This window comes from Mytilus galloprovincialis, chromosome 3 (genome assembly GCF_965363235.1).
Source record: "Mytilus galloprovincialis chromosome 3, xbMytGall1.hap1.1, whole genome shotgun sequence".
Lineage (NCBI taxonomy): Eukaryota > Metazoa > Mollusca > Bivalvia > Mytilida > Mytilidae > Mytilus > Mytilus galloprovincialis.
In genome coordinates this window covers 106987222-107012207 of record NC_134840.1, presented here as the reverse complement: position 1 = coordinate 107012207, position 24986 = coordinate 106987222, and the positions used below count along the sequence as shown (strand labels likewise).

The window sequence follows — 24986 nt, the reverse complement described above, 5'->3', positions numbered from 1 at the left end:
CTATGTAACCTAGAAGCTTAAAATATATTTTTGAAAATGGTTGACACAAACGTACTGATGATTTTAAGAGTAATTTCCCTTAACCTAGGTCTACCTCCTTAAACACCGAATATTGATGTGTACCATATATGACTTTGCCCCCAGTTCAACCAAATCTCGTATATTCTCGCATGAGTTTTAATTAAACGCTTGACCCACTCAGAATTCTAGGTCGCGAACAAGCTTTCCCTGAACTACTGTATTACTGGAAACTTAACATGCAGTGTTAAAAACACCGTCTTAAGTGAACCTTGTGGCAGGACAATAATAAATAGTCTCTAAATAATATTTATACAAATTTTAAATATTTGTTTGTAATGCTCAAAATTATTTTTGAACATTTTATGTTAAAAGAAATGTATCAATAATGCTATGAAATCTAGTCAGATAAAATCCTGTTCTGCCTGGAAGAAATATAAGTATTTACATACTCATAAACAAATATAACAGAAACCAAAAGAATCACAATTTTGACTTGAGGCTCACGGGTACAAAAATTTCAGCAAAAAATTAAAGAATTGTTTTTTTCATTACAAATTTTATTTATTACACTACAAATGTATTAGTTATTACTTTATGATATGGTACAAAAATCAACCAAAAAAATCGAATCGGTTTGGCCACAGATAACTTTTAAAATGTTTATATCATTGAAAAAGCTCCAAATTATCTCCCTTTGGTGCAAAAATGCCCTTTATTTTTGCATTAAAATTGAAATATCTTTTTTAACTCATCGGTGACCTATATTTTTTATTATTGTTATCAAATAAACTGTTCATAAACTAAATAATTGTAAAATTTAAGCGATTTCTGTAAATACGTTCTTTTTTTATTTCGATATTACCTCTATTTCTCCTATTAGTTCAACAGAAAAAATAAAAATAATGTATGCTTCTTTCGGGGGCAGATTGTAAGCTTAAATGAGCGGTGACCCCATTTTTTTATTTCATTTTTTTATTAAGTATATGATAAAGTTCATTTGTAAAAAAATATAGCGAAATCCTATATTAAAAAAAAATATTGATTTATACCCGCTTAAATTTTAAAATCATAAAAAGAGACATTATCACAAAGTTGGGTAAAAAAATGAGTAAAAAAATCAATTTCAAAAGGGCAATAACTCATTGGCTCTGACAATTGGCATACATATAAAAAGTCATAAATCAATAAATAATGGTACATGCTTTTTAAGATAAATCCTGAGTAAAAAAATCATTCACCGGAAATTTATATGCTAAATAGTATGCTCCTAAAATCATTCCTTTTCGACTTTATGAAATGCTGGGATGGCTAATGCATGTTTCTGAGCTAAATGGTATGCTACAAAAGACAGAAATATAGATCCAGTACGAACAGGACCCAATATCATTGCTTTGCTTCCATAAGCTGCTGGAAACTCGGTAATTGCTATTAAAGAATTAACGATGACTAGAGACAAAAATGGTATATATATATGTTTAAGTTTGTGGAACCTTGGTATATGATGTTTCTGAGACATCTGTCTTGTATAATGAATAATGTATCCAGTCATTAATAGTAGTGGAATGTTAAACAACACAATCTGAAAAATAAAAAATTGAGGTAAAGAAATAAGTTAGACTAAAATAATCAAGATTGGCTAAAAAAAAGGTAAAGACTTACAACTGTACACAAAGCACAACATAGAAAAATTAAAGACTGAGCAACACAAAACCTAATAAAAAATATGGGTGGTCTCATCACTCTCATGTGCTCTGGAAGGGTAGGCAGATCCTGCTCCACATGTGGCACCTGTTGTGATGCTCATGTTAGTACAAATGAAACCTGATAATAAATATAATTCAGAAGTTCACATTGATTTCATTCAAAGGGGGAACAGGATTGTAGTTATGACAATTGGAAGATATCAGTTGCCATCTCATTCTGTAAAACAGATATACCACAAAGGTCAACCAATTTGTGATGTCATCCATAAAATTTACGAATTTACAAAACTCTTAGTTTAATAGCTTCCTTGTGAGCACAACCCTTTATCAAGGAAGGCTATATACTCCATTGAAAGAGATTTACCAATGCTTATACAACTGCATAGCAAATATTATAGACTTACAACTGGTTATTGATCCTGAACTTACCTAAACACCATACTTTATATGTGATAACTAGGCAAAAAAGATCAAAGTTAATAGACCATGACTAAATAAAACTATGACAAAATTTTGCAAAGATTTACAAGCAAATGTCTTAGAAGGACTTGTCAACTCTTTTTTAGCTGCATCCTTACCTATGATAGTCATTTCCTGAAACTCATGTCTTGATTTGAGAATATAACAATGAATTAAAATTTGTTTAGGGCATTAATACATGTAATACTCTTTTTCCGTGAATACATGTACCAATAGTGAGAAAAAATTGGAAAACAATATCTCTTTACTCTAAAAACATTTCAGACATTTTTTAGTTTTATTTCTCACATTTAGTAGCTTAAAAATTATAATTACAACTTGCAAATTCGATTTTGCTTTGGAGTTTTCATGTTGTTTCAATATGATTACTTTACTTACATGAAATGTACCATAAAGATATGCTAGACAGCCTGGTAGTAACGTCCCTTTTACATATAATCCCCAGACAAATAATACTCCTACTTCTCCTTCTAAAACATCTGCTATAAACCACGGACCTTCAAAAGAAATAGAAAACTTTTTACAATATGTCAAAATTTCATATTTCTGAATTTATGTTCTTTAAAACAGTTATCAATTGTGGCATAAATAAAAATGTAGCAAATATTTGAAATTTAAGAGTTTGTGAACCAATTATTCATACATGTTTGATGCATATACATTCAAATGTATCCTTAAGTTTGTCATCGGCTATCTCCAACTGTAAACAAACAAGGTTCTGGAAATAGTCATAAACAAATCGTTTGAATTGTTTTACATTGTCTTATCAGGGCCTTTTATAGCTGCCTATGCAGTATGGGCTTTGCTCATTGTTGAAGGCCGTACGGTGACCTATAGTTGTTAATGTTTGTGTCATTTTGGTCTTTTGTGGATAGTTGTCTCATTGGCAATCATACCACATCTTCTTTTTTATATACTTGCCAGTCCAAAGTGACTTGTATTTCAAATGACTGCAATTAAATTATTTCAGTCAAATTGAACGTTCTTCAACTCCCTTTAGTCAGAAATAATATTTTTTGTTAATTAGCTACTAAATCTTAATTTTGATGCATTTCCAATAATACAATTGCCACAAAATATTCACCCCCAAAATTTCAAATACTTCAAAATCTGACCAAAAAAATTGACAGACCCCTGATCTTACTCTTTAATGTTCAACTGAAAATTAGATGTTAAGATTACATACCTATTCCTACATACAATGTAAACAGTGTAAACAGCCAGTATAAAGACTTGCTCTTAGTCACCTAACATACCTATTCCTACATACAATGTAAACAGTGTAAACAGCCAGTATAAAGACTTGATCTTAGTCACCTAACATACCTATTCCTACATACAATGTAAACAGTGTAAACAGCCAGTATAAAGACTTGCTCTTAGTCACCTAACATACCTATTCCTACATACAATGTAAACAGTGTAAACAGCCAGTATAAAGACTTTATCTTAGTCACCTAACATACCTATTCCTACATACAATGTAAACAGTGTAAACAGCCAGTATAAAGACTTGCTCTTAGTCACCTAACATACCTATTCCTACATACAATGTAAACAGTGTAAACAGCCAGTATAAAGACTTGCTCTTAGTCACCTAACATACCTATTCCTACATACAATGTAAACAGTGTAAACAGCCAGTATAAAGACTTTATCTTAGTCACCTAACATACCTATTCCTACATACAATGTAAACAGTGTAAACAGCCAGTATAAAGACTTTATCTTAGTCACCCAACATACCTATTCCTACATACAATGTCAAAAGTGTAAACAGCCAGTATAAAGACTTGCTCTTAGTCACCCAACATACCTATTCCTACATACAATGTAAAAAGTGTAAACAGCCAGTATAAAGACTTGATCTTAGTCACCAGCCATAACCTCAGTAACCAGATATTGATAAAGTGTCCTACATTTCTAGTTATAACATTCTGACCTGTAAAATATAATGTTTAAAATTACTTTTAACTTTGTCATGAAATTGATTTAATAAGATCCTCTCAGTTATAGGCATACCCAATTGTTAAATGATTTTAAAACCTTAAAAAAATATGACATTATCGAATCAAAATTGCTGTTAAATCATCTGCATAACAAGAATGTGTCCATAGTACACAGATGCCCCACTCAAACTATCATGTTCTATGTTCAGGGAATGTGAAATTGTGATCAAAACTTGATTTTGGCATTAAAATTAGAAAAATCACATCATAGTTAACATATGTACCAAGTTTCAAGTTGATTGGACTTTAACTTCATCAAAAACTGCTTTGACCAAAAACTTTAACCTACAACTAATTTAATAAAAGCAAGACTCACAGAAGAACAGACAAATGAACACAGACAAAAAAACATAATGCCCATAAATTGGTCATATAAATTTTGTATCTACCATTTGTTCTTGTTCACAAATAAAATGATAACAAAGATAACAACATCAATCAATTACCCAGGGTAAGAGTTTATTCTGGTCGACATGTTTCACAAACAAGTGTGATGTCTTTAGGACAATATTTCATATGAAATCAAAATCAACAATTTTAGCAATTCATACTGTTCTGAAATAATCAAATATGATGCTCAAAACTTCTTTAACCCTATCCATACTTTACATAATAAAAACACTTAAAATAAACAGCATCAAATTTCAATTTTAAATAATCAAGGGAGATAACTGTTTGACTTACCTTGTATAAACATGACCTGAATGTTTTGTAATAACCTCAACATAAGAAGTAGGACAATATAAATCAGTATCAACATCCAGAATATACACTGGGTCTGAAAGATATATAGATGCAATTTAAAACATGAATGTGTCCATAGTACACAGATGCCCAAATCGAACTATCAGTTTTTATGTGGACTGTCAAATTGGTGTAAAAACACTAATTTGGCATAAAATTCGAAAGATCATAACATAGGAAACATGTGTACTAAATTTCAAGTTGATAGGACTTCAACTTCATCAAAAACTACCTTTAACAAAAACTTTAAACCAGTTTCATAGGGAGTAACACATACAATATATTTGCAACAATGTGTACCTAAATTGATTTTATTTTGCAATTTAACATAGACACAATGGTCATCTAATTTCCAGCCATTACATTTGTTTTTGTTCTAAAGAAATCAACATTGCAAGGACATTGACTTAGAAGATATGACAACAAAATCAGTTTTGATGTAAAGCTATTTTAAAAATTCTGTTTGCTTATTTCAATCAGGTTATTAGGAGAAAATATTGTACAGAATATTTGAATACCACAATATAAAATTTAAACAGCTATATTGTATGTAATAATGGTGGATTGAAGGGTTACAATATAAATATGTGATGTGGTATGATTACCAATAGGACAACTATCCATCAAAGTTCAAATGAAGTGGATCTAAGCAATTATAGGTACCATACAGCCTTTAACAATGAGACATTATAATTGCACTTGTCGAAATTGAATAAAACTTTCATTATCTACAGCCAAGTCAATGATTTCAGAGAGGGCAATGTTAATGTGTCTTATAATAAGAAAAAAATATCGAGAATGTGTCAATAGGCCAGATGTATCTTACAATAAAAAAATTGCTTTTCATCATTTGAAAATTATTAGTTTGTAATAGGGAACATGTTTGCTATAACCCTCTTCATTTCCCCCTTAAAAACTTGATAGAGACTCAAAATCTACTAATTAACTTACAAAGTAGTATATATTGTTCGTAAGAACAATTCTGGCTAGAAAAGAAAAAGGTGTCACTGTACCATCCAATGAAAAGTCTTGATTTACTGTCTTCAATATGTTGACTGAATCCTGAAAATAGAGAAAATCAAAGGATGAAGCATGCCAGAGAAAGGGGTAGTGATTAGAGAATATAATATTTCAACCAAAGTGGAGCACTGTCACGAAATAGAAGTTCCTTCATAATATAAGTTCCAAATGGAAAAAGTATTCTGGAATATTATTTCCACTGGAATAGATATTACAGTAAATGTTCCTAACAGAATAAATGGTATAGAATATTTGTTCCAACAGGAACAGATATTATGACATTGTTTATAACAAAGTTTCCAGTGGAACTTCTGTTAGGCGGAACAAATATACATTGACAGCTCTTGCTGAAACATTAAATTTAATGCTATCTGAGAAACAGACATTACCATGAAAACTCTACATTGACTAATGAACTATGAAAATAAAGTCAAGGTCAGATGTCTGAGATAAACTCTTCTAGACTGTAAGACAGATGTTTTTTTAAAGGACCCTTGGGGACAACAATTTTTTTAGAAGATGATTTCAATTTGCAATTTCAAGTGTAAATAAGATTGATCATGTGTTATTACAAATAAAGTGATTAAACTTGTAAACAAGAGTGCACATGCTGAAATGTCTCATTTATTTATTATTAAATTCATGTTGTATGTAATATAAAGTTTTACCACAAGTATCACAGAGGGTGGTAAAGGAGGGGTGCTTGCACGGAAAAAAACGTGAAATAAGACATAATTTCAATTTGAACGTGAAATAATTTCTGTCATGAACGTTGCACGAAAAATAAATACTTTGATGTGAACCTTTTGTGACTGAGTCACTGTCTTCTCGTATATATCAAGTCTCTGTTTTACTTGATGTTCCCGATTTATTATACACATTTATGATATAATTGGTTTACGGCTTTTAAAAAAGTTTTTCTTGACAATCTCTGCTAAGTGTTTGAATTTTATTTGAAAAATACATTTGAAACGAGCACGCAAAATAAGTATTTGAAAATCAAGATGCACGTAAAATTAAAAAAGCAGAACACGTTGGACAAGGCACCTGTCTTGCACAACTGAACGTCAAATAAAAAAGTAAAAACATGTTGAACAAGAAATAAACAAGAGGCTGTCACAACGACAGCAAACCGGATTTATTTACATTTATTTGTGTCCTGGCAATATCACAAGAACCATTACTGATGAATGGTGAATGTGAAAATCATCAATATCAAATTTGACCTCCTTTTTGTCATCAGTATCAACATTTTGAAATAATAATATTTGAAAAGCTTAGATTGAATGGTTCATGAGTAAATGCAACAACGTAAATGGAAACGCCATTTTACGATCTTTCAAGAACCATAACTCCTGATCAGTAAAAGTCAAAATCGACATTATGGAACTTGACCTCTATTTTGTCATCAGTAACAACATATTAAAATTTCAAAAGCTTTGGTTGAATGGTTCATGAGAAAATGCAAGGACACGACGGGAAACACCATTTTTCAATCTTTCAAGAACCATAACTCCTGAATGGTAAAAGTCAAAATCGTCATTATTGAAGTTGACCACCATTTTGTCATCAGTAACAGCATATTAAAATTTCGGAAAGCTTTGGTAGAACAGTTCATGCATAAATGCACGGACACGACTGGAAACTCCATTTTTCAATCTTTCAAGAACCATAACTCCTGAACGGTAAAAGTCAAAATCGTCATTATTGAACTTGACCTCCATTCTGTCATCAGTAACAACATAATAAAATTTGGGAAGCTTTGGTAGAACAGTTCATGAGTAAATGCACGGACATGACTGAAAACTCCATTTTTCAATCTTTCAAGAACCATAACTCCTGAACGGTAAAAGTCAAAATCGCCATTATTGAACTTGACCTCCGTATAGTTGTCAGTAATAACATATTAAAATTTTAAAAGCTTTGGTTGAACGGTTCATGAGTTAATGCACGGACAACATTTGATTGCCGCCTTTCAAGAACCATAACTCCTTAACGGTAAAAGTCAAAATCGCCATTATTGAACTTGACCTTCGTATAGTTGTCAGTAATAACATATTAAAATTTTAAAAGCTTTGGTTGAACGGTTCATGAGTTAATGCACGGACAACATTTGATTGCCGCCCGACCGCCCGGCCGCCCGGCCGCCCGACCGCCCGCCGTACATCCCCAAATCAATAACCGACATTTTTGTCACAAAAATCCGGTTAAAAACGGCGATCGCGTTGCACGAGAAAAAACCTTTACCACCCTCATCACATATACTTAATAAAACAAATGTTTTATGAAAAATAGGTCACGGTCAGATGAACCATGCCAGACAGATATTTTACAATCATTTCATACAACAAATATAATTGACCTATAGCTTATAATATCTCAGAAATAGACCAAAAACCAAATAAATACATGTATTGTCATATGAGCCTTCAAAATGAGGTCAGGGTCAGATGAAACCTGCCAGGTACATCTCCCAATTATTTCATACACCAATTGGAGTGGCCCTATTGATTATAGTATCTGAGAAATAGACCGAGCCCCAAAAATTAAACATTCTCCACTGAACAATAAAATTGGGGTCAACCTCAGATGAAGCCTGACAAGCAAGATAAAAACTGTGTAACAGGTTTCCAACAACAAATATAAAGGTTAGTATACCAGTTAGCTGTGTGGAAATTCATCACAATCTTATCTTTAAAATGTTTTTACAAATGTTTAAAAGTGAAACGGTAGGAAATTCAATTACTAAAATAGATGGAATATCATAAATATTACTGTAGATTCATTATTATTCGTTGGATATCAATTTTCCTGGATTTCGTGGGAACAGGTTAACCACGAAATTAAATGTTCCACGAATAGCAATTTTACTTTAGGCTTGTATGCAGATAGTAGCAAAACCACGAAAATAAATATCCCCAGAACATATAAGTTTTAACAAATCCCATTATATCTATATATATACATCAATTGTACCTGTACTTTGACTTTAATGGTATGTAATCCATGAAGATAGCTAGCTGGATTCCATTTTAGTGCATACAGAGGTCCCCTAACATGGTGTGCTAGGCCAATCCATTTGTCATCAATGTGTACATCAACTGACTGTATCTTAGCTGTAGAAAATACCAGTATTCTAAAATGAAATAAATGTATAAGAAACAAGAATGTAAATATAAAACATGAAAAAATTCCAAATGTAAAACTAAATATAGTATCATTAAACTTTATTTTTTAATCTTTTTTAAATCCTACTCAGTATCGATATAATTTATAGTACACATTATGTATCATGGTTAGAAGTGAAATATCTGCAAATACAAAACTTTGGTAATGATATCATATTTATCTGAAATCTTACAAATATTTTTATAGGCGAGGATTCATTTAAAATTTGAAAACTGATTTGAAGCAACAAAGTTTTACAAAAATTATTACAATGAAATTTGGTATGCTTTCTATGATGCTTGAAAGAAGAAAATGGCTGAAAAATAAAACAGATAAAAGACAGGTGGATCTTAGAGCATTTCAAATTTTGTGACACTCTCTTCTGAAGATAACACGAACATTTAAGGATTGAATGCTTCTTTTTTAACTTCATTGGGGTGTAAAAGCATTGACCGACGTACAGTTTGTTCCGCACTTCATTCTAAAAATTAGTACACGGTCAACACTTTTACAACCCTATGAAGTTACAAAAAGAAGCATTCAATACTTATATTTACATTTTTTAGCTAGGATCATGAAAACACGATTTTTATCAAGTTTTTATTTAATTTACCTGTGCACTTTATTGTGGGACCTTGTGTCATCATGAATGATAAATTTTATTGTGTAATGCAATTGACTAAGGAATAATGCGAGATTGCAGTGTAGCCAATCAGAATAACGTATTATAATGAAACATACATCTAATTTAATTATTACCTTATATATGTTGAATTTTTCATTCTATTAGTTGGTTCTTTAGAGGAAGTAAACAAAGCATCTTTGGGGTTAGTAATTAGGACAACAGGCCATTCTCCGTACTTCACATCAGTAAATGACAACATATCATTATCTATAGCTAATACTCTGTATCTGAAACATTTCAAACAAAATCATTACGTTCAAGTGATGATGGTTTTCCCAAAAATTGCCATTGATGGTTCAGTACCTTAGAATATAGGGCATTTGATTACTGGATTGCAATATTCTTCAAAAAGAAAATAAAAGTGGTAGGACCAAACAAAATTTAAATTGTTTGATGTTTTTATTCAGGTAGGCTGCTTTTTTGGGTTGGACAGTAGTAAAGTTTTTTTATTTTTAAGATTTTTTCCTGGTTTATGTTCAGATTTCATTTTTTTTCTTCAAAATCTAAGCCAACAACAGTGTTGTGGGGCTATAAAAAAAACCCCAAAAAATGAGTGCAAATCAAGTTTTGATAGAAAAATTACAGAAATTCCTGCTTACAACCAATTTATTCTCAATCACCAAATCTCATTTGGCTGACCCCTGTATGATATATTCAATCCATAATAAATTGGGTGTGTGTATTCTCCCTACTTACAATCTGTTATCCCTCCAATCACCCAGTTCTAGCTCTATTGTCCCTGTATTATGTCGTGTGTACATCCTGGTCAGTAAGCCATTCAGGGTATGTAGATGTCCACAAAGGTAATAAGCTGCATCCCTGTTAATCAATTCAGTAAATATTCAATTAACATATTGCACATTCCCTAGTCATCAATTCAGTAAATATTCAATTAACATATTGCACATTTCAAAGTTTGATTCTTATGTTACATGATTCATCAGAAGGTTTGTTATTGAAGTCTTATTGGCTGAAAGAGCAGCATCAAAGTTATGCATGATGTAAATATACTTCTGCGATGTAATACATATATATCTTGATTCAATAAAGAACTTTTTGTTTTTGATACTAACTTTATAACTGTAAAATATCAAGTGGGCATTTCATTAACAAAAATAAAAAATCATTTATTTATAAGTTTATTGTTAATTAAAAAAAATTACTCTCTTCATTAAATGCTTTAAAATGAATTTAAATGTCTTAAGGATGTTGGCTCCTCTTGTTTTTGAATTTTTGCTAGATTTTTGAAATCCTCTGGTTTTATCTATGTAGTACATGTACCATTAAAAAATTTCAACCACTAACCCCTGCTTTTCTTTTCATAAGTTTATTACATATTGTTTAAAATGTCATCTTTGAAAATCTTTGAAAATCGTTGTTATCTTTTCATTACTTTTAATTGTATATGAAAAACTAAGAGAGAATCATTTCACGCCAAATTTTTAAAGGTTTATAGCTGGAAAACAAGTGAAACTGCGAGCTACTGCTCACTGATGATACCCCCGCCGCAAGTGGATAATATTAATAGTGTAAAAATATGCAAGTGTTCGGTAAACAGGAAGTTGTCGAGTGATGAATCTGAAAACGCATCACACGGTATAGCTGACTTATATAAATCCTGAAACCAAATTTCAGAAATCCTTGTATTGTAGTTCCTGAGAAAAATGTGACGAAAATTTTCAACTTGGCTATCATGTGTAAAATCATACAAGTGTTCGGTAAACAGGAAGTTGTCGAGTGATGAATCTGAAAACGCATCACACGGTATAGCTGACTTATATAAATCCTGAAACCAAATTTCAGAAATCCTTGTATTGTAGTTCCTGAGAAAAATGTGACGAAAATTTTCAACTTGGCTATCATGTGTAAAATCATACAAGTGTTCGGGAAACAGGAAGTTGTCGAGTGATGAATCTGAAAACGCATCACACGGTATAGCTGACTTATATAAATCCTGAAACCAAATTTCAGAAATCCTTGTATTGTAGTTCCTGAGAAAAATGTGACGAAAATTTTCAACTTGGCTATCATGTGTAAAATCAGACAAGTGTTCGGTAAACAGGAAGTTGTCAAGTGATGAATCTGAAAACGCATCACACGGTATGGCTGACATATATAAATGTTGATACCAAATTACAGAAAGGGTGGATGTGCAGTTCCTGAGAAAAATGTGACGAAAGTTTCATGGGACGGACTGACTGACGGACGGACTGACGGACTGATGGACGGACGGACGGACAGACAGAGGTAAAACAGTATACCCCCCCTTTTTTAAAGCGGGGGTATAACAAGTACATGGACCCTTTATTTTTTTTTCTGCTTTTTGAGTTCCTTTATTTCCAAACTATTAATTTATTACAGTCTTTTAAAAAAGCTTATTATTTTAAAACACAGAGGGGAACATCCTTCACACAGAGTTCACTTACTTCATTAAATTTCTGACATTGCTTTCCTCAGCATCTACAATAAGAGATGTTGTATAATGTCCAAACCAAAGAGTCATATTACTGGAATTCATTGCCTGTTGTGATAAATCTTGTAACTTCATCCTCCTTTCCTGCCAACATAAATATTTAAAAGCTATAACTGACCTAATACTGATTTTACTGTGAAAAAATAGAAATTGCTATTACATTTCATCACCATGACAACCAAAATGTTAAGACATTTATTCTTTTACTTGCCACTGGAAGTTAAGCAACCAAGAAGCATTCAATATTTGTGTAAATTGATAGTTATTGCATTTTTTTTTTGAATTTTCTATAGACTATAGACATTAAAGTTGGTTTTTTTTCATTTTTTTCTTCTCCTGGAGTAAAGCTGGGAACAATATATCTAACGGGAAATGAATCTGATAGGCTTTTCAGTATAAAATTGATAAAATCTTGGACTCTCAGAGCTAGAGACTTCACAAAATTATGTTGGCATCTGACTGAAAAACTATCAAAACTGCTCAATAAATTAACCACATCATTCTTATCACAAATAAATACAAGTTTCAATGTAAAGTAGATATATTTTGTCACATAAAATAAAATGACCAGAATAAGTTTGACTTATTTGATGTGAAGTGTTTTATAACGGTTTGTGAAGTTAGGAATGCAATCAGCACCATTTTTTTATCACCCTGTTTGCATTCTGTATCATTCTGGGATGAAATGAATGTGATTTTAACATAGTGACAGAATACAAGTTTGATATGCTGGCATCACTATTAAACTAGTTTGAATGACATTTTATTGATATTAACAGAAATTAAAAGGATAATAGCAATTAAGTAGGTTTTTAACACATGTCCGCTTCAGTATTGTATCTTTATTTACTATGACTGACAATAAAATCGGCTACAATTAGGTAGTGTCAAGTCCAGTCAATGTATATGTTCCTGTTTAAAGATCATGTTACAATCCTTATGATTTTATCTCAATCACAAAAATATCGAAATCAACCCCTTAGAAAATTTCATACTTTACAGGATTATTATTTGTACTTACTTTATTCATATAGCCAAAGAAATTGAATGGTCTACGAGGTCCAGGAATGGGTGCTGCATCCATTGCTATTACTGTATAGTTCCCATAAGGCTTCACATGGGTAAAGGAATAGGATGAAGGATGTGTCCAACCTTGTTCAGAATACTTCCTGTTAATGTATGAAATTACTAACAATTGGTGTTATATATGTTGTGACAAGTTACAGATGATCTACTGGTATTTGGAAAATTGAGTGTTTAACAGTTTTACTAACACATTATACAGGTTGATCTTTTAAATTAAGAGAGAGTTGATGTTGCGTTTTGACTTAAATTTGCATTTTCACTAACTAATTAATGAGGTTGCATACTCTCATATGTGCAACTTTAAATTATGCTCTGATTTCCTGACAACTAAGGTTTTTTCTGATATAATTGAAATAGCTGATTTTCAAGTATTGGTCTTCTGTTAGAACAGAAAGATTATGGATTAATAATATGTAAAAACTGATACAGATAATAACTAGAGGCTCTAAAGAGCCTGTGTCGCTCACCTTAGTCTATGTGCATATTAAACAAAGGACACAAATGGATTCATGACAAAATTGTATTTTGGTGATGGTGATGTGTTTGAAGTTCTTACTTTACTGAACATTCTTGCTTCTTACAATTATATCTATAATGAACTTCGCCCATTAGTAACAGAGAAAAATATTTGGTAAAAATTTACATAAATTTACCAAATTAATGAAAATTGTTAAAAATTAACTATAAAGGGCAATAACTCCTTAAGGGGTCAATTGACCATTTAGGTCATGTGGACTTATTTGTAGATCTTACTTTGATGAACATTATCGCTGTTTACAGTTTATCTCTATCTATAATAGTATTCAAGATAATAACCAAAAACAGCAAAATTTCTTTAAAAATTACCAATTGGAGGTCAGCAACCCAATAACCGGTTGTCCTATTCATTTGAATATTTCAGGGCAGATATATATTGACTTGATTAACAATTTAACTCCTTGTCAGATTTCCTCTAAATGATTTGGGTTTCAGGGTTATAAGCAAAAAACTACATTTTACCCCTGTTCTATTTTTAGCCGTGGTGGCCATCTTGGTTGGATGGCCAGGTCATCGGACACATTTTTCAAACAAGGTACCTCAAAGATGATTGTGGCCAGGTTTGAATTAATTTGGCCCAGTAGTTTCAGAGGAGAAGATTTTTGTAAAAGATAACTAAGATTTACGAAAAATGGTTAAAAATTGACTATAAAGGGCAATAACTCCTAAAAGGGTCAACTGACCATTTCGGTCATGTTGACTTATTTGTAAATCTTACTTTGATGAACATTATTGCTGTTTACAGTTTATCTCTATCTATAATAATATTCAAGATAACCAAAAACAGCAAAATTTCCTCAAATTTCCAATTCAGGGGCAGCAACCCAACAACAGGTTGACCGATTCATCTGAAAATTTCAGGGCAGATAGATCTTGACCTGATAAACATTTTTACTCCATGTCAGATTTCCTCTAAATGTTTTGGTTTTTGAGTTATAAGCCAAAAACTGCATTTTACCCCTATGTTCTATTTTTAGCCGTGGCGGCCATCTTGGTTGGTTGACCAGGTCACGCCACACATTTTTTAAACTAGATACCCCAAAGATGATTGTGGCCAACTTTGGATTAATTTGGCCCATTAGTTTCAGAGGAGAAGATTTTTGTAAAAGATTACTTAGATTTATGAAAAATGGTTAAAAATTGACTATAAAGGGCAATAACTCCTTAAGGGGTCAACTGACCATTTCGGTCATGTTGACTTATTTGTAAATCTAACTTTGCTGAACATTATTCCTGTTTACAGTTTATCTCTATCTATAATAATATTCAAGATAATAACCAAAAACGGCAAAAATTTCCTCAAAATTACCAATTCAGGGGCAGCAACCCAACAACAGGTTGACCGATTCATCTGAAAATTTCAGGGCAGATAGATCTTGACCTGATAAACATTTTTACCCCTCATCTGATTTCCTCTAAATGCTTTGGTTTTTGAGTTATAAGCCAAAAACTGCATTTTACCCCTATGTTCTATTTTTAGCCGTGGCGGCCATCTTGGTTGGTTGACCGGGTCACGCCACACATTTTTTAAACTAGATACCCCAAAGATAATTGTGGCCAAGTTTGGATTAATTTGGCCCAGTAGTTTCAGAGGAGAAGATTTTTGTAAAAGATTACTTATATTTATGAAAAATGGTTAAAAATTGACTATAAAGGGCAATAACTCCTAAAGGGGTCAACTGACCATTTCGGTCATGTTGACTTATTTGTAAATCTAACTTTGCCGAACATTATTGCTGTTTACAGTTTATCTCTATCTATAATAATATTCAAGATAATAACCAAAAACAGCAAAATTTCCTCAAAATGACCAATTCAGGGGCAGCAACCCAACAAAGGGTTGACCGATTCATCTGAAAATTTCAGGGCAGATAGATCTTGACCTGATAAACATTTTTACTCCATGTCAGATTTCCTCTACATGCTTTGGTTTTTGAGTTATAAGCCAAAAACTGCATTTTACCCCTATGTTCTATTTTTAGCCGTGGCGGCCATCTTGGTTGGTTGACCGGGTCACGCCACACATTTTTTAAACTAGATACCCCAAAGATAATTGTGGCCAAGTTTGGATTAATTTGGCCCACTAGTTTCAGAGGAGAAGATTTTTGTAAAAGATTACTTATATTTATGAAAAATGGTTAAAAATTGACTATAAAGGGCAATAACTCCTAAAGGGGTCAACTGACCATTTCGGTCATGTTGACTTATTTGTAAATCTAACTTTGCCGAACATTATTGCTGTTTACAGTTTATCTCTATCTATAATAATATTCAAGATAATAACCAAAAACAGCAAAATTTCCTCAAAATGACCAATTCAGGGGCAGCAACCCAACAACGGGTTGACCGATTCATCTGAAAATTTCAGGGCAGATAGATCTTGACCTGATAAACATTTTTACTCCATGTCAGATTTCCTCTAAATGCTTTGGTTTTTGAGTTATAAGCCAAAAACTGCATTTTACCCCTATGTTCTATTTTTAGCCGTGGCGGCCATCTTGGTTGGTTGACCGGGTCACGCCACACATTTTTTAAACTAGATACCCCAATGATGATTGTGGCCAAGTTTGGTTGAATTTGGCCCAGTAGTTTCAGAGGAGAAGATTTTTGTAAAAGTTAACGACGACGGACGACGGACGACGGACGACGGACGACGACGACGACGCCGGACGCCGGACGCAAAGTGATGGGAAAAGCTCACTTGGCCCTTCGGGCCAGGTGAGCTAAAAATGTAACTTATTTCACCCTTTCATAATTTCAAACATAGACAGGCATAGATTGCAGCTTACTAATCTAAAGGGCAATATTGTAATACTTATGTCACAAATGTTTAAATAGATATGATAGAAATAGAAAATATAAATGTTAAAATGGATTGCTAATCCAGATATAGATTTGCTTTGATTGACACAATTAAAGCAAAAGAAACTTCCACTTTGTTGCCATGATGGATGCCTATGTTAGTAAATTTCTCTTAAAAAAAGGTAACTTCAACTTGTTATACTGACTGCTACACTTTAGAACAAGAATGTGTCCATAGTACAAGGATGCCACACTCGCACTATCATTCTCTATGTTCAGTGGACCGTGAAATTGGGGTCAAAACTTTAATTTGGAATTAAAATTAGAAAGATCATATCATGGGAAACATGTGTACTAAGTTTCAAGTTGATGTAACTTTAATTTCATCAAAAACTACCTTGACCAAAAACTTTAACCTGAACTTCGCACTATCATTTTCTATGTTCAGTGGACCATGAAATTGGGATCAAAACTTTAATTTGGAATTAAAATTAGAAAGATCATATAATGGGGAACATGTGTACTAAGTTTCAAGTTGATTGGACTTCAACTTCATCAAAAACTACCTTGACCAAAAAATTCAACATGAAGCGAACAGACGCACGGACAGACGGAGGCACAGACCAGAAAACGTAATGCCCCTCTACTATCGTAGGTGGGGCATAAAATTGGAACATGTGTACTAAGTTTCAAGTTGATTGGACTTCAACTTCATCAAAAACTATCTTGACCAAAAACTTTAACCTGAAGCGAACAGACGCACGGACGGACGGAGGCACAGACCAGAAAACATAATGCCCCTCTACTATCGGTGGGGCATAAAAAGGGTTTTTATGAACAACTTTTACTTCTTTTAGTCTTGATTAATTCATCACAATGATCAAGTAGTGATTTATCTTATCACACTTGTGCGAATTGCATGTTTTAATTTGTTTAGTCAAATAAAGGTAAAAAAAAACCCACCTATTCCTCCAAAAGGTGGCCATGGGAAATAACTCAAACTTAAATTAATTATATCATTTGAAACCTATCTATTTAGAGCCCTTTCTAACAAATACTTTTTCAACAACTGACATACCTAAATAAGTTCCTCTTGTCAAAATCTCCTGGCACATCAAATGCATCTACAATTAAGGAAAACAGCTGACATTTTTCATTTAATGTTTATTTTTGTATTCATGAAAAAAATTGTTATTCGTGTTTGTCTAAATAAAATTGAGAAAGGAAATAGGGAATGTGTCAAAGCTACAACAACCGGACCATAAAGCAGACAACAGCCGAAGGCCACCAATAAGTCTTAAATGTAGGGAGAAACATTTTAAAAATATATAAATCCAATTTGATATTAGTAAAATTCTTTTTTTTCTGTAATAGATTTTCAGATTATTCAATACATGTTTTAGAATTACAGAAACTAAGAGTATACATTATCAAATAAATTCATTTCATAAATACATTAATGGTTGTCAAAAGATGAGTCAGAGAGAACAAGTAAACTAAAAATCCCCCATTAAGGGCTGTTTCATTTAAACATGGAACCCTTGAAGGCACTTTGAAATCTCAACTAAAGGTGGGTTTCAAGTATAGTGAAAATGTAAGTGAAATTCTAAATTTGCCTCTAAGGTGCAATTTTGAAAGTGCATGCTCATAATTCAACAGCCCTTAGAGTTTAAAATGTTTTGTACATGTACCAACATTTGTGGAGTTATTTTTCATTATACATACCATGATTTCCTTTGATATCATACCATGTTGTGTCATATGCTTGTTTACAATCATTGACAGTTTTCTGGTAGAGCTTCCACTCTTCTATAAACTGTTTAGATCCCCGTTTATCGGCATACTTTGCATCAGTTAAATCTCCTAAAATAGTCATTTTAAGTATTGAATTTACTTTATCGTCACAATACTAAGTACAAATGCATATGTAACTCATCTATGAAGAAATCAACCTTTCAAAAAAATACTGGACAATATGGGTAACTAAAGAAGATAAATTTTACTCAGTTGTAGATGAGTCATTTAGCATTTTTACAATTACATACCTGAAACTATAACAAAATCTGGCTGTATATTGGTTAAATGTGTCAGACAAAACTTTTTCAAATCAAGAGCTCTACTAAAAGCTGAGAATTTACTGATGTGGATATCTGTAACCTGAAATAGAACAAATATAAGATAGTAAACATGTATTAATGATACATCAAATGACAAAACTAAAATTCAGGACCAGTAAATAAATTTATAAAAATTTATAAAATTCACTTTATTTCAATCAAAGTTAGGAATTCATTTGAGTATAAATATCTGATGTACTTTATTCATTCAGTCATATCAGAAGTATAACTGTTCCAAAATCTTTAGTCTGAACGTAGGCAATAAAACAACAAAACCAACCACAGTTATAAACAAATGATAACATTCAGGAATAATATGACTTATTCATAGCCAAATTGCTTTCTATGTAAAGCAATAGGCTATTTCTTTATGTCTTTCAGTTTGCAATAGGCTAATTTTCTCAAATCAAGTCTCAAGTTGAAAAGAACGTTAATTATGCAATCCCTTATTACATTATTTACTAGATAGATGGTGTGCCTGTATACCAGCAAAACAACAAAATAGAATAGAACTTATCACCCAGTTAGTATACATTGTATAAGATCATATTGACAACAAAAGTAGGTGTGTTATACACCAGTATACCATTGTGTTTAGCATCTTCAAGATAGTTTTTCTGCAGGATAATCTAGAAATAATTTATGTTCAGTAAGGTGCATAATTTAGCCATAATCTCAAGGTCCCAACAACTACACTGTATTAAAGGGAAGGTGACAAACTAATTAGATTTTTATTTCCAGAAAAAAAAATTGTGCAAATTAAAGAACCTTAGTGAGCACGCTCACATACCCCACGTCCCCACATTGTCATTGGAGAAATTAAATAAGTATAAGAAAAAAAAATTGTATAAGAAAAAATATTGAATAATAATTTCCTGTCAACATACATAGTATGTCCTTATTATCTACAAAATTTCATGAAATTCTGTTGTGTGTTTTCAGAGGAGTTGAGATGACAAACTGTTGCAGAAGTACATTGAAGCAAATAAGTTCAAAGGGGCATAACTCCTAGAAAAAAAATTGAACCGTAATTTCCTGTTGATATGCACATCAACATAGTATATCCTTATTATCTACAAAGTTTCATGAAATTCTGTTGTGTGGTTTGAGAGGAGTTGCGATGACAAACTGTTGCAGTAGTACATTAAAGTAAATAAGTTCAAAGGGGCGTAACTCCTAGAAACAAAATTGAATCGCAATTTCCCGTCGATATGCACAACTACATAGTATGTCCTTATTATCTGAAAAGGTTTCGTGAAATTCTGTTGTGTGGTTTGAGAGGAGTTGCGATGACAAGAAACAGGACTGACGGACTGACTGACGGACGGACGGACGGGTCAAAAACATTATACCCTCCGCAACTTCATTGCGTGGGGTATAAATAGCATCAAACCCATTCGCTCAACAGCGATGTTAGAAGTGATGATACCAACTAGCAATTTTGTCATATTGTGATGCTAGTCATATGACAGTTATATCATATATCTAAATTGATTTTTCTACACAATGGTGTATAACACGCCTACTTTTGTTGTCAGTATGATCTTATACAATGTATACTAACTGGGTGATAACTTCTATTCAGACATAAACTAACAGTTTTTTTCTGAAACAATTTTTATAATTAATCATTTACTGCAAGTTTTGTGTTTCCAATCCAACGTCGGCAGACGAAATAATTACGATTGACATACATTTACTTTGGTAGGCCTGCTACAGATCATTCTGACAACAAAAGTAGGCACGTTATACACCATTGGGTAGAAAAATCAATTTCAATTTACCAAATAACAAGTTTTAGTGTGGTTGACAACCAAGAAATCGGCATATAACGGAATTTTGTCACCGTCTGACATTTTTCTAAAATGCGAGCAATATAGACAATATTTTATTGGCACAAACGCATTTACAATAAATGGTAATGACTGAATGGATAAACAATTTGCAATACATGGTAGTAAAATACAAACAATTATATATATTTAAACAATTTGTTATGAAAGAGGAAGATAATTTTAGTGCCGTATAAGATGTATTATTAAGCAGTCTTCATGCCGAGTGGCAGTCCAGGCAGCCCAGGCTAGTAAAATTGCTCTCGGGCCTGTAAAAATCAGACCTACAGGCCAACAGAATCTAATTAAAAATTTTCAAAAATTGAGCTGCGGGCCTAAAGATTTAGCAGTTCAGCGTGAAGACTGATTAAGTATAAGATTTATTTCATTTTTATAGCACAATGTGGTTATATTTTTTCCTGTTATTTTGACTATTTTTAATACAAAAGTCTCTAATACTGGAGTAACCTCTGCAGTGTAGGCATGTGCTGTTCATTTTCAATTTCACCACTTTTACAGATTTCAAAAATTCTTTGATCTATGGGCACTTTTAAATATCTTCCTCTTTCAATGCAAGGTTATGAGCACTAACTCTTAATTTACATAATGATGATAAGTATGTACAGTAACCTTGTGTTATCATGGTTACAGGGCTCACACTACTTCAGAATTATAGGGAGTGACTTCTCTTTTTGAAACTGATAGGGAGAAGTAGTGAGATTTGAAAGAGAAGTGCTCATTCGCGCGTTGTGCTACAATGTTTGGATTTTACTATAGTATAAAGGGTCATATGTAAATACTGTTCTTTTTATATTATTCAATTCATATCTGAGTATACAATTAAAGTATCATTTCATATTAAAAGTTGTTTAAGCTTTACTAAGGTTCCTGTGAGAAACTACCAACTAAATATTTAATATCTAGCACTAAAAAAAATATTTTTTTATTTTAAAAAATGTAAAGAAATTATAATATATCAATTACAATTCAATTCAAATCTATCTTGTGTATGAAATTCAGTGTTTCTCATAAAGAATATAAAAGTTATTAAGCTTGGCCATAATATAATTAATAGTCTCAGAGTTAAGCAACTTTGAAACAATCCATAAAAAAATATAGGGAATTATATACACAAATCAATTAGATGTAACCAAAAGTCTCTTAATGCGTGTGGAATACGTAATGTTTCCCTTTGGGATCAATATTCTTCTGTCAGCTGTTCCATCCGTGCGTCCGTAGAAATTATGGTAAAAGTACGGATTTCGGTCATAGCTGGTCCGGTTCCGATCCGTAGTTTAGAAATCGGTCAATGGCGGACGAATGCAAGAAAATTTACAAAAATAAACGATGTTTGACAAGTTGTTTGGAAGGAACATGACGTTTTAAATGCAATAAATGGATTAAACATTTACTGGAGGCAACTTTTATCACGTTTAAATGAAGTAACAAACTTATTTTGCCGAAATTTAGGTTGATGTATGTTTTCGAGTAACAAGCACCGGAACTTGCGGAAATGCACGAAGTGATAAAAAGTTGTATTTTTATCAAATAACCTGCTACACACTGCAAAGACAATGCTTCAACCTCATTTCTTAAGATAATGAATCGTTTATGTCTAAATTTCTTTAATTATCAATAAAAAATTGATGTTTCATCATCTTGAGAATATATTTCATGCTTTTTTATGTGCATTCAGAAAAGGTCATGGATGTCAGACAACTTTGCTGAGACTCCTTGAAGATTGGAAAACAGCTTTGGATAATAATATGTATGTGGCAGCTATTCTTATGGATCTTTCGAAAGCTTTTGACTGTTTACCTCATGATATTCTTTTAAGTAAATTATCTGCCTACGGTCTTTCTTCTAAATCAGTGAAATTACTTCAAAATTATCTTACAGATCGTAGGCAACAAATCAAACTTCAGGGAGTACTCAGCAGTTGGGCTGACATCCAGAAAGGGGTACCCCAAGGCTCAATCCTGGGGCCCCTATTATTTAATATTTTTATTAACGACATATTTTATTTTATTGAACACGGTACCTTGTATAATTATGCAGATGACAATACTCTGTCTTATGCTGACAATGATTTTGATAATTTATTATGTACACTCGAAAGAGAAAGTGCTGTTTTAATTGACTGGTTCAGATTTAATTGTATGCAGGCAAATCCTGACAAATTCCAAGCCATTGCAGTTGGAAATAAAACATTTGCAAAAAAACCTGTATTTAATATACAGTCAGCAAAAATATCCTGTGATGAGATTGTCAAACTTTTGGGTATTGATATTGACTATCAACTTAATTTTAATCACCACATTAAAAATATTTGTCGTAAAGCATCCCAACAACTGAATGTTTTGAAGCGCATTGGCTGCTACCTTACTAAATTGAATAAACTGACAATTTTCCACACATTTATTTTATCTAATTTTAATTTTTGTCCTTTGGCATGGCATTTTTGCAACAAAAATAACACCACCAAATTGGAAAAAATTCAGGAAAGGGCTTTACGATTTATATATGAAGACTATGTTAGTTCATATGATGAACTACTTTTACGAGCAAAGGTTCCATCACTGAAAATAAGACGTATGCGTAACATGGCTATTGAGTGTTTTAAAATTTTATATAAATTGTCACCACCATGCTTACATGATTTAGTTGTATTGAAAGACTGTAAATATAATTTTAGATATTCTAATATTGTAGATATACCTAGGGTCCGAACAACAACCTATGGTAAGAACTCTTTTAAATACACAGCTGCTGTTTTATGGAATGATCTACCTGATGATTTTAGAAAAATTGCTAATTTTAGTCAGTTCAAAAATATTTTAAAGTCATGGAATGGAAATGACTGTAAGTGCACAGTTTGTGCAGACTTTTAGTTAATATATTATGCAAATCTATTTACCATCTAGATCATATCCCATTTTTTCAATTTTTATGCTATGCATTTTTACCAGCTTTTATGCCTAGTTTACACTTATATGCTTTTAGCCTTAACACCTAGCTTATGCTTATATTCTGCTTTTAGTGCTTCATTTTTTTTGTGCTGTGATATTTATTGCATGTGTACTATATTATGTATTGTGTTGTTATAAATGTTGTACTGTTATATAATGTCTCATATGTCGGTTAAAAGCTCATTAGAGCTTATGTTTGTCTATGTTTTATATACCATGCCGACTCTAAATAAAGCTTATTTATATTATTATTTATTATCTTGGTTAAAATTGAAAATGTCCGATGACGGAAGCGACTGAAAGCGAGTATCGTCAAGAACAGGGCGACTTGTTTTCGCTTTTGAGGGTCGGGGAAAGCGAAGTGACGGTCGGGAAAGCGACTTCTTCGCCCAAGTCGCCTGGTAGTGTGAGCCCTGGGTTATATTAAGGTATATAGGGAAAAAAATTCTGAGACAAGACTTTTGTGCCATTACTCAAAACTGACGTATTACAAGCATTATTTCCAATGAATTTGACATGCAATTGTTCTTATTTTATAAAGGAGTTTGAAAACCTGACGAAATGTTCATGTGTTGTGAGACTTAATAAAATTAACGGTACCAATTTTCTTGCACCAGATGCGCATTTCGACAATACATGTCTCTTCAGTGATGCTTGTGGCCAAAATATTTGAAATCCAAAGCTTACATAAAAGATGAAGAGCTATAATCCAAAAGGTCCAAAATTCGAGGAAGGAATCAGAGCTTTGCATGAGCATGATGAGGGAGATACATTCCTTAATTTATAATAATTTCTATCATTTTGTAACAGCAAATTTTAATAACACAAAAAATCCGTATTTTCATGCCAGTACCGAAGTACTGGCTACTGGGCTGGTGATACCCTTGGGGACTAATAGTCCACCAGCAGAGGCATCGACCCAGTTAAATGGTTTTATGAGCTGATGCAAAAATATAAAGTATCAAATAATTTAATTGGACATGATTGCATGCCAGTAAAAGAAAATAAATAAGTTAAGGTTCAGAACATGGTTGACATAAATTTCCTGTGAACATTTTATATTTGAAATATACCTTTTCTGATGCAATTTTCATTTTAATATAATTTCACACCATTTGATTTATCATGAATGATAATTTTGTCAACGCCGGTTGATATACCTGAACAAACCAGAAAAGATTCATCAATTCGGATGTTGGATCTGTCAGCTGTAAATTTTGATCATTCTCATGACTTTCACTGACAGTAATCGCTATTGAATACCACAGAAATATTGTCGACTTTATCAAAAACGACATTTTTAGTTTCGGCTGCATTGGCTCATCCGACTTCCGTATCTC

General features: G+C 32.3%; 1 protein-coding gene across 2 annotated transcripts; it reads right to left on the bottom strand.

The window, feature by feature from the left end:
• Window positions 1-1116: 1116 nt before the first annotated feature.
• LOC143069720 (transmembrane protein 62-like) lies at window positions 1117-24985 on the bottom strand. Of its 2 annotated transcripts, XM_076244490.1 has the most exons (15): window positions 24807-24985; window positions 18774-18885; window positions 18454-18591; window positions 17807-17852; window positions 13325-13472; window positions 12257-12387; window positions 10527-10649; window positions 9905-10057; window positions 8954-9113; window positions 5909-6019; window positions 4898-4991; window positions 4082-4146; window positions 3461-3521; window positions 2583-2701; window positions 1117-1600 (listed from the first exon to the last, which is right to left on the bottom strand). In XM_076244490.1, the coding sequence occupies exons 1-15, from the start codon at window positions 24960-24962 to the stop codon at window positions 1295-1297; spliced, it is 1923 nt and encodes a 640-aa protein (XP_076100605.1). In that variant the 5' UTR covers window positions 24963-24985; the 3' UTR covers window positions 1117-1294. The 2 variants fall into 2 exon arrangements, with proteins under 2 accessions (XP_076100605.1, XP_076100604.1); XM_076244489.1 differs by lacking the exon at window positions 3461-3521 and having other exon boundaries at window positions 1119-1600; window positions 4021-4146; window positions 24807-24983.
• Window position 24986: the final 1 nt, after the last annotated feature.

Excerpts from the sequence above, each read along its gene's own strand:
- LOC143069720 (XM_076244490.1), bottom strand. The coding sequence starts at position 24,962 with ATGCAGCCGAAACTAAAAATGTCGTTTTTGATAAAGTCGACAATATTT. Across the intron at positions 3,522-4,081 it reads GGTTACTGAGGTTATGGCTG|GTGACTAAGATCAAGTCTTT; the intron begins GTGACTAAGATC and ends TAGGTATGTTAG. Across the intron at positions 1,601-2,582 it reads ATCTTTATGGTACATTTCAT|ATTGTGTTGTTTAACATTCC; the intron begins GTAAGTAAAGTA and ends TTTATTTTTCAG.